Source organism: Vidua macroura, chromosome Z, assembly GCF_024509145.1.
Source record: "Vidua macroura isolate BioBank_ID:100142 chromosome Z, ASM2450914v1, whole genome shotgun sequence".
NCBI classification, from domain to species: Eukaryota; Metazoa; Chordata; class Aves; order Passeriformes; family Viduidae; genus Vidua; species Vidua macroura.
In genome coordinates this window covers 1,128,542-1,138,948 of record NC_071611.1, presented here as the reverse complement: position 1 = coordinate 1,138,948, position 10,407 = coordinate 1,128,542, and the positions used below count along the sequence as shown (strand labels likewise).

The 10,407-nt window shown below is 43.6% G+C and overlaps 1 protein-coding gene across 1 annotated transcript in view; it reads right to left on the bottom strand.

The window, feature by feature from the left end:
* Window positions 1-5,722: 5,722 nt before the first annotated feature.
* MYO5B (myosin VB) overlaps window positions 5,723-10,407 on the bottom strand; it is a 148,662-nt gene continuing 143,977 nt past the window's right edge. Inside the window, exons 36-40 of the mRNA XM_054003809.1 lie at window positions 10,066-10,216; window positions 9,029-9,308; window positions 8,290-8,464; window positions 7,180-7,260; window positions 5,723-6,404 (exon numbers count right to left, since the gene is read on the bottom strand). Of these exons, the coding sequence (XP_053859784.1) occupies window positions 6,252-6,404; window positions 7,180-7,260; window positions 8,290-8,464; window positions 9,029-9,308; window positions 10,066-10,216 (840 nt within the window). The 3' untranslated portion in view covers window positions 5,723-6,251. The remainder of the gene's footprint in view (window positions 6,405-7,179; window positions 7,261-8,289; window positions 8,465-9,028; window positions 9,309-10,065; window positions 10,217-10,407) is intronic.

Below are 10,407 nucleotides of genomic sequence, written 5' to 3'. Positions count from 1 at the left end.
TCCTGACCTCCCTGTCCATGGGGAAATTCCTCCTGATGTCCAACCTGACCCTGCCCCGATGCAGCTGAGGTCTGTAAAGGTCCTCGAGGGGGTTGTGGAGGGTCGCACCCCTGAATTCGTGCACAATCTGTGGCTGACCCAGCGCTGTCCCTAATTCCAGGCTTTGGCTTCCCTGGACATGGATGGAGGTGAGCAGGAGCTGCTTGCAGCCCATCTGTTTGAAACCTTCAAGCATTTGGATGCTCTCATTTTCCAAACACAGCAGACAGGAAAAACACGGGGATAAAAGGGCTAAAACGCCTGCAACCATATATTGATCACTAGTGGGAGGAACTGATCCCTCCGTGGGCTGCAATGTGCACATATCAGTCCCGGTGATGCAGCACCATGGATGCTGCAAGAAGAGACAGCAGGACAGGTCCATGGTTTACTCTGATAATACAAAATAGTTAAAACCATGCACAAATATCCTAGAATCCCAGAATGGTTTGGATTGGAAGGGACATTAAAGCTCATCCAGTCCCACGCCCTGCCATGGACAGGGACACCTCCCACTGTCCCAGGCTGCTCCAAGCCCCATCCAGCCTGGCCTTGGACACTTCCAGGGATCCAGGGGCAGCCACAGCTGCTCTGGGCACCCTGGGCCAGGGCCTGCCCACCCTCCCAGCCAGGAATCTGGACCTCCAAGCTGCACCACAAAACCCACTCTGCAGAGTTCTGTTGGTTGAAATGCACCTTGAGGTGTGATTTATCTGTATAATTGCACCAGTGGAACCATCCCGGCTGTCAGGCAGAAGACAGGGAAGGCAGTGAAAATATTTTGTGTACAAATAAAATTTGCCATATGTCTTCAGGGACACATTTAAAGTTCTGTAAATTTTCTAGAAAAAAAAAAGTTATCCTGTGAAGACTCCCATTTTTCATTTAAATAATCTCTCAACTAGTTTCTCTACATAATTCTAGTGATTTAGTAAATGTATAAATCAGTGGACACGCAACGTTGTCTTTAAAAGGGGCTGAGGGTTTTGCTGTATTTTCTCCCTTTGCCATTGACTTCCCTCATCTAAGTCTCATTTAAGGCCAAGGGAAGGGATTCTGCCCCTCTGCCCCTGTGCTCAGCTGAGAGCCCACCTGCAGAGCTGCCCCAGCCCTGGCTCCAGCAGCACAAGGACGTGGAGCTGCTGGAGCCAGCCCAGAGGAGGCCCCGGAGCTGCTGCCAGGGCTGGAGCCCCTCTGCTCTGGAGCCAGCCTGGCAGAGCTGGGGCTGTTCAGCTGCACAAGAGAAGGCTCCAGGGAGAGCTCAGAGCCCCTGCCAGGGCCTCAAGGGGCTCCAGGAGAGCTGCACAGGGACTGGGGACAAGGCATGCAGGGACAGCACACAGGCAATGGCTTCCACTGCCAGAGGGCAGGCACAGGTGGGAGATTGGGAACTGGGAATTGCTGGCTGGGAGGGTGGGCAGGCCCTGGCACAGGGTGCCCAGAGCAGCTGTGGCTGCCCCTGGATCCCTGAAGTGTCCAAGGCCAGGCTGGACAGGGCTTGGAGCATCCTGGGACAGTGGGAGGTGTCCCAGCCCATGGCAGGGGATGGAAGTGAATGGGCTTTAAGGTCCTTCCCAACCCAAACCATTCTGGGTTTCTGTGATTTACACACATGCACAACGGGTGGCATTTCCTCTCCTTTTCTCCACTCATTTACTCAGGGCCATAACACTCCCCACTCAGTGAGTTTCTAATTAGCTGCCAATATTTCAGCACCTCTGAAATCAAGTTATAACTTCTAAAAACTCCAGTGTCATAAGTAAAAGTGATTCTCCTAATTTCTGTCTATAAACTACCAGGAAATGTTTCAATTGGAAGGAAGTGTATATTGAAAGGGGTTGTTTTTTGCATTCCTATTTTTGACCATGAGCCACAATTTCTTCAAAAGTGTTTATTTCACAAATTTTTTTTTATCCCCAGCTGAATATTACAGTGACTATTACAAGCATTTTCTTATAAACAAAGGTGTCGTTTACAGATTTGTTCAAAATGGAAAAATATTTTATAAGCAGTAGTATTTCATCTACAGTATTCACTCATGTATATCATTTAACTTTGACAGCAGCTATACCTTCTGCTTCTTAAGGTAATGACACTTCACACCACAAAAAAAAAATATCCCCAAAGATTTCAGTATAGTAGCACTTTTTAAATATACTTATTTTCTTCTGATTTCAAATTAATCTGAAAGTCTTTGTCCACTGGCATTCACACCTTGAAATAATTTGGATACTCATCAGTGCTATGTCTTGTGGATTGTTTTACTTAACGTCTACCTTGCTAAAAATTCTTTCAGAAAAAGAAAAGATCAATTTATGACTGTAATATATATGTGAATCAATAAACTTTGAGGAAAAAGCTTCATGGAAGTTCATGCAATTCATTTTAATTAGGTTCTATTTATATGCAATGATAAAATGCTAATTTTTCAGTTAAGGGTGTGAAAGATTAAGTTTGCACAATTTTATTCATTTACTATTGAAAATGGAGGAAAACAATCATTGTTTCAAGTGCAGCTTTTTCATTTGCACCTTTTGCAAATCACACAAACGAGGACTCATGTCCTGCAAAGAATTCAATGTTCAAGTTGCAGGGTGATGAAAAGCAGCCACTGTGCTTAAAACGTGCCCACACTTTGGTACTGTTTCACAAATATGAAGAAATTCTTTTAGATCCAGTGGAATAAACTGCATGAGCAAAAAAATGTTTGCAATGTAAGATTGCAGAAATTAAATCTTGAGGTCTAATGTTCTTTTTCTACAGTCACCTACAGCAGCTTTATCAGATAAGCAACCTCAGCTACAAAATGCCAATTTAAAAAAAAAGAAGAAGAAGAAGAAGAAAAGGAACTTTCTGGTGAAAATGAAACATGGACATTGTCCAGGATGCTTCTTGTAGGTCAGCCAGCATATGCCTCAACTCATATTTGAAGTGTTGGTTCTGTAATGCTGGTGATTTGGGCATTTTGATGGTTTAATTTATTTTATTTTATTCCCAATAGTGCTTTTCTGAGATATAAGCCATCATATTTGCAAAAATCACTGTGGGTCACTATTGTCTGGGGTTTTTTTCCCCAAGAACTTCAAAGTGTTTTTGCAGACCTCCTCAATGCAAGATTTGATGAGTAGGCTTTTATATCCATAGACAACGTTTTCTATGACAGGATAATAAAAATATTCCACTGTTTGAATGCTTATTTCAGAGAAAGAGTGGTTGAGTTAAACAGCTGAAGGCACAGAGTGGGAAAATGCTAAAAGTAATAATCAATATTTAAAAATAAAGACAGATCTGGAGAAGAGCCAGCTTTCTCTAAGCCATGCTTTGTGTTCATTTTGCTTTTTAAATAAAGAAGTGTAAATATGAGGAAAGAAGGCATGCTTGAGTATAGCAATTTAACTAAATTAACATTTAAATACAAATTTTAAAAAGTGCTAACAGAAAATATAACATATATTAAAGGTATTTCATACAGAGTTCTCTTCCAGATGGATCTCAGTGGATAAACTACATGATCACAGATCAAGATGTTAAATCCCAGTTCCCATCTACACATACTAGGAGTTTTTAAGAAAGAACATATAAATTACAATCCTGAAAGTGCCAGTGAAGGACCATTATCCCCTAGAAGACCATTAAGCACATTTTACAGTGGTAATCAGCAACGAAGTCACTGCAGAAGAAGATTCTGCAGCAACCTGTCACTTAGTCTGAGTGATAAGAATAGGTTTAATCAATGCATTGGGAATTTTATATCCAAATAATTTACATCAGAAAGAGGTAGAGACCTGAACTGCCTGAAAGTGCTGACCTAACATGAATCCTGAGCAACAGCTCTCTGTTTAAACCACCTCACAGAAAGGCTAAATCCTGCTTTAAATTATTTATTCTTAAACCATGATGACTGTTGGAGCGTGGAAAGAAGGGAGAGGTGACAACTAACAAAATTCAGAGCACTGCAAGGACATTCATTTGTGAAAAGAGGTAGGTGAAAACAAATAAAGACATTGCGGGTGAGTGGGTGGCAGGGCTTGCCGGGCATGGGCAGCAGACTGGTGGCATTGCCCTCATTGTATAGCCTGGGGAGATGAAGGCACTACTGAAGACACAGCAGAGGTGACTGCACAAGGACTGCAGCTTGGAGACAGTCCTGGCTCTTTACAAGCAAAATATCTGTAATTTGATGGGTGACGGTTAAGGGGGGAAAATCACTTTTTAGCCTGAAGTCTGTCCTTCAGTGGTAACAGTTGCTCTGAACTATAGTCTCAGTTTGAATCAAGGTATTTACCCACTGGCATAGACCAATATAATTCTGCACAGCACTCAACAGTTTCTCTTAAAATGTGCTTTTTTTTCTGATAGTCATATACATATATAGTACATACAGGGCTATTGCAGTTTGTATATACACCAATTATATACATGATGTCTAAATCACAACACGCTCCTTGCCTAGAAAGGAAACTGCAGCAGACAGGAGTTAGTGTATCTTCAAGAAACTTCACATTCCACTTTCAATCTCTGAGCAGACAGCCTACCTGGTCATAAATTTGCTGTTTGGAGCTAAAAAGAGCAAGATGGAGAGAGTGGATTTTTCTTAGGAAGCTTTTAGTCATGACGGAGCTGCGGACCCCAGAAGGAGCCACAAAAGCAGGTGAGTTCAGGTTGATTTAAACAAGACTGTTGTGGAAGTGGAGAGGGCAGAATGCTGGCAGCCACACATCCTGACTGCAGTTTGGCACGTCGTGCTATGGCAGAAGCATCCCCACGCTGAGCAGTCGTGGAGCAGCACTGGCCCTCCTCCTCCACCACCCCCTCCTCCTCCCCTGCCCCGCAGTCACCGAGAGCTCAGCGAGTGCTGTCTCCTCCAGCATCTGTGTGGTGAGGTCAGAGGGTTGGTTTGGTTTAGTTTATAAGCCTGATTAAAAAAAAAAAAACAAAAAAAAACTAACAGAATCTGAATTGAAAGCAATTATTCATTTAAGGTTGTAGTTTGTGTTCACTCTTAAAGAAAGAAATGGCTTAGATTTCTAACATACCACCTGACAGCTTTTTTTTTTGTTTTGCTTTGTTTTGTTTTGTTTTTTGTTTGTTTGTTTGTTGTTGTTGTTGTTGTTGTTTTGTTAGAACATTTCATCTCTTTTAGAACTTTTTTAATTTTTTAAAATATTCTTCATTTATCCAAGCTGTGTATTTGATTCATAACGTTTTGGATGGCTACTGAACTGAATGGAGTTTTTCCATGGACAGCTACAGCTAGGATTAACCCACCGAACACAGGGCTGGATGATTAAGCTGGGTTCCTTAGCATGATCTATGTATGGGATTCTGACACTGGCCATGTAAGAGGTCCAAGAACCTTGACAGCCACTGGATGCAAGTGTTTGACACTGGAAAGCACAAGGAAAGCCAACAGTAGGGATCAGGATGATGCTATACTAGAAGCAGAAGGCTTAAGGCAGTCCTTTGCATCGTGATTATTTGACTAGGACAAAACCTTTGCTAATGTAAATTTGGTAATGTAAGAAAGTCCAACAGAACAAATTCCTGCCAATTTATCTAAACTTCCATGAAGCAGATGCACTGAATGCATTTAGGAGGAGCAACAGCATTTCTCAAACATACAATTTGTGACAACTTCCACATCAGTGGAAACAAGCAGCACCCCAGCCTTTTTACCTTTATGGTGTGATAAATACACACCTTCTGCAATTTACCTTTTCAATTCACTATCATGAATGCAGTTATTAGCAAGAACTGAAGGCAGAACTGCATGTTCTGTTATTCATACACACAAAACCACCTGCTACTAGACAAATGACACATCCTTCAAGGCAGCACAAGTGTCTCAAATTTTGTTTTTGTCATAGACACCTATGAAAATCAAAATGAGCTGTCTCCCACTTCCTGGCTTTTGGAGATGATTATGGGCTTTGAACTATGTCAACATAAAATCAAGCAGTAAAAAATAAATCTATTTTTCAAGTATCCTTATTTCTGAGCTGCAAATTATCCCCCCCCCCCCAAAAAAAAAAATCACATACAGACCAGTGTCTTTTTTAGTGTACATTTTAGCATCCATTTGTTACTGTGTACTGGTTCTTCCATAAGCCTTTTTGGTCCATATTTAAAGAGCTCTTGAATTCTTTTTGTGATTTTAATCTTTTGTTGCTGGAAGTCTCTGGGTGTGAGAGGGGAGCTTAATTCTACTTTCTTCAGACTTTATTGAGGAAATCCAAGTTGAGAGAAGCAGGGAGATGAATGGAGTCCATGGTGATGGCGGATGGGTTGAATGGGAACAGAACTGGGAACATGTGCTTGAAGTCTAACAGCAGCTGTGGAGGGTCATTCCGTTCTTGCAACTGCTTCTGTTGGGTGTGGGAGAAGAAAACAGATTTTAGCATCAGTTGTTGCCTTTTCTTCTTGTGTTTAACACCATCAAAGGTTTGAGAATGTGCAGCATTTTATGGGTACCGCAAAAAATGTTGAGAACTATTTTGTTCTCTTCTGCAGCACCTTTCCTTCTGAGCAAGTATTGACAGGAACTTCTATACCGACTGTAGGAAACACTGTTTCAGGAGAACCTGGTTACATTTTCTACATGACCACAAAGATACAGGACCTGGAAACAAGATGACCCCCTTGGCACAGCAAAACCAGGACTACATGACATCAGCAGACCACCTTTGATTCAGCTGCTCAACCATGGTGATGTGTTCTGGGGTACTGAACACATGCCCTTCCTTTTCCTCCCTGGCCCTTGTGAGCATTAAAAGGTGTTTGGCTTTAATTTGTTTATTTTTCCTTTAGTTGCCAATTTCTACCTCCTACCTCAGAAGTAACTCAATTTCACCAACACTTTGTTGACTCCTGCAACCTTAATCCTCACTTGTGTTGCTACTGAAGAGTTGAATTAGCTGAGCCTGGGATTTGGCTGCTTATTGCCCTCTGTGATTAACAGCCTGGTTATCCCTGCAGCTGTGTGCTGTAAGTGTGTGTGCACACACAGGGCACTGAATTCAGGACAACCTGCAGCAGCATGGCTTTTATGAAATGCCTGAGTTAGGAGTGATTTAATACAGATGCCACTAGAACTACAGAGATGTCATTCGTGCCCTCCAATTGACAGCCCTTTAAATTTACCTGTATGTTTCGTATGAAAGCTACTGTCACACGTTCTTCAAACTCGTTCACAGGAGTGTAGAGATTAAGTATCTTTACAATCTGTTAAAAAGAAAACATGGTTACAGTCGTGAGAAGCCACACTTCTCCAGAGCACAAAGCACCACCAGCAGCAGGTTGTCATGATATGGCCACAAGTCTGCCATGACAAAACAGAGAAAAGAAGCAGCAGAAGTATCACCCTGATGTTTTTCTTTGCCTGCTATAAGGTATTGCAAGATCTGTGGACCTGTCAAAATCAGTTCTTATGGGAACGTCTGTAAATTGGCAACAGACTTGGACAACAGATTTATACAGCGACTCAACTTGGTTGGCACATGGTGACGTGGATGACTTCTGATGTCACCTCTACAACACTTCTCTTGACGCTCCCTCACTCCCGCTCCTCCCCTCAGCTTTTCTCAAAAATGCATGTTCAGGACAGGGTGATGCAGATACATTAGAAAGGCTCTCCAAGAACCACTGGAAATCAGCTCACATCTTCCACTTCTCCCTTTCTACAACATTATCAAATTAAGGTCAGGGAATCCTGCAGTAAAAAATGTGAGTTTGTATCCTCCTGAAATGGAGTCTCAAAGTTCAAGGTCATATCCAGCCAGCCTAGGTTGGCACTTGTAAACCTCCTGCCCCAAACAGGAATCCTTGGTGGGCATCTTGCAGACACAGCCGGTTTAAGAGCTGGCAAAGGACAATAGGTGTGGGAATCCTTAAAATCAGAGAGTTTTGGAAAAGCTGCAAAAGGCAGGCCTCAGAGACAGCAGAACTATAATTAGAGCTAGGCAGGTTTAAAATGCCAAGAATTTGGCATGTTGTGTAAGAATCTTACACAACCAACTCCTCAGGGCTGGGTTTCATCTCTGCACATTTCTGGAGCTCCAGTGCCATCAGTGGCACTGTAAGAGAGGGGCCACCACTGTGACCACCTCTGGGAGGGGCCAAGATGTAACATCAGTCCCAAAAAGCACAAGCTGTGCCCACTGAAGGAATGGCACACTGAAGAGCTGGCAGCAGGAGACCACCCTTTCCCACTCCTCAGTCACCTGTGCTGTAAGCCCCTGCCCTGCTCCCTACCTGCTGGGTCGTGAGCGAGGTGCACAAGGAGCAGATGGCCTCAGCATCCTCTGAGGTTTTCTTTTTCAGCTGCAGGAGCTGTGCTGCCTGAATCAAGGGCTCCAAAGTTTGTGCTGCTCCACTCTGCTGCAGATTCTTCCCACGCAGCCATTCCTCCAGCTGGCTGATGTTAAACCTGGATAAGAAACCGAGACAAGATGTGAGCTCAGAGGTAAGAAGTTGTGTCTTCAAAACTCCTCTTTGGGGCTCAAGGTATGTTGCAGTGCTGGTGTATGTGGCTTTTTGTGATGCGTATTTGTGACACACACAGTAAGAGACAATCAGACCAAAGCTTAGTTCTTAACAACTCAGCGTAAAATATATACTCCAAGTACCTTACAAATAGATCAACCATGTAACAGCCAAACAACACAAGGGAGGTGCTTTTCTACAGCATTCAGATTCCTCCAAGTTTCAACAATTAAAATGAAGCTTTTAACCAGCTTTTAAATGCTAACAAGATCCTGCAAGGTACCCAGATACCTTTGAGAATATCTACACAGAAAATGCTTTTGCTGTGCCCACTGTCCTCAAGGGGAACACAGAAAGATCCAGCGTGGGAAGGGGAGAGAGTAGCAGAGGGAAGATTTAACTAATTTGCACTGAGAAGCGCAGTTTTTTTTTTCCTGTTTTCCATCAATTTATAACATTAACAAAACTTCCCCAAGCAGGCACAGCCCTGCCCAAGCCCCAGTCCCACCTCAGCTGCATGCCCGTGCTCCACGAGCAGACATCCTTCCTCAGTAGGAGGTTGTTCAGGGCAATGGCGTTGATCATGTAGAAGAGCTGCTTGAACACCTGCTGGATGATCTCTGGGTCCAGGCCCTGGTCACACATGATGCTGTGGAATGTGTTCAGCTGGCGAATCATTTCATCCAAGCTGTAGGAGCTGTCACCCGCGTTGGAGCAGTATTTCCTGTAGCCCACCGGTTTGACACTGGAAAGCCCTTGGATACTCTCATTTTCCAGCACAGCAGACACTGAAAAGAGGGGGGGAAATGGGTTGAAAAGTCTGCATCCATCTATCTGTCACTAGAGGGAAGAACTGATCCCTCCATGGACTGCAATGAGCACGTATCACTCTCAGTGATGCAGCACTGTGGATGCTGCGGGAGCCGACAGCGGGACAGATCCATGAATGCTGGTTTACTCTGATAATATGAAATAGTTAAAAGTCACACAGATATCATAGAACTATACAAGAGTTTGGTTTGGAAGAGACCTTAAAGGCCACTTATATCAACTGCCATGGGCAGGGAAAGCTTCTACCATCCCAGGTTGCTCCAAGCCCTGTCCAGCCTGGCCTGGGACACTTCCAGGGATCATGGGGCATTCCTCAGATGAATCCTCAGGGATTTGGATGAAGAGGTAACTTTTCTCATACCTTCTCTCACCCTTGAAAAACAAGGTCTTTATGAGTCTTTTTCGTCTTCCCAGTCCTCTCTTCTCTTATAATGTACATTTCCATCCATAAAAAGATTAACCACAAACCTGGTCTGGAGGAGAAAGCAGACCCACCAGCACCACCTCACTTCTTCCACTGCCTCCCCAACAGAAATAAAAGAGATATCTTCTGGAGTGGGAGAGAAAACCCTCATCCCTGTTAGCTCCTATCATGGATAGGAGATAGATAAAAACTCTCTGAGTAATGCTGGCACTGTGCAAAGGTCTGAAAACCAGCTGGAGCAGATAATCTGGGCCAAGAAACACCCTGCTGAAGGGCAGCTGTGAGCTCACCGATCATGGGCTGCAGGATGCCCTCTGCAATGTTGATGAGCTGCTGGTAGATCTGGATGGAGAGGTGGCCCAGCACCTGGCGGTACTCGGTCAGGTCGAAGTTCTTCAGGCAGTGCTCATTCTGCTTTGCCGTGTTTTGGGTCATGAAACCCTGAAAAGGAGATTAAAACACCCAGGCTCGTCATCCCACCCACTGACAGTCCATCAAAAACACTGCATTAAACGCCCCCCCATGCACTCTTATAGTACAGGATACCAAAATATGTTACCAAAGTACATTCTAGAAAAGATCAAAACTCATAAATCACCTTTGAGTTACCCAGGCATTCGTTCATAAATTAT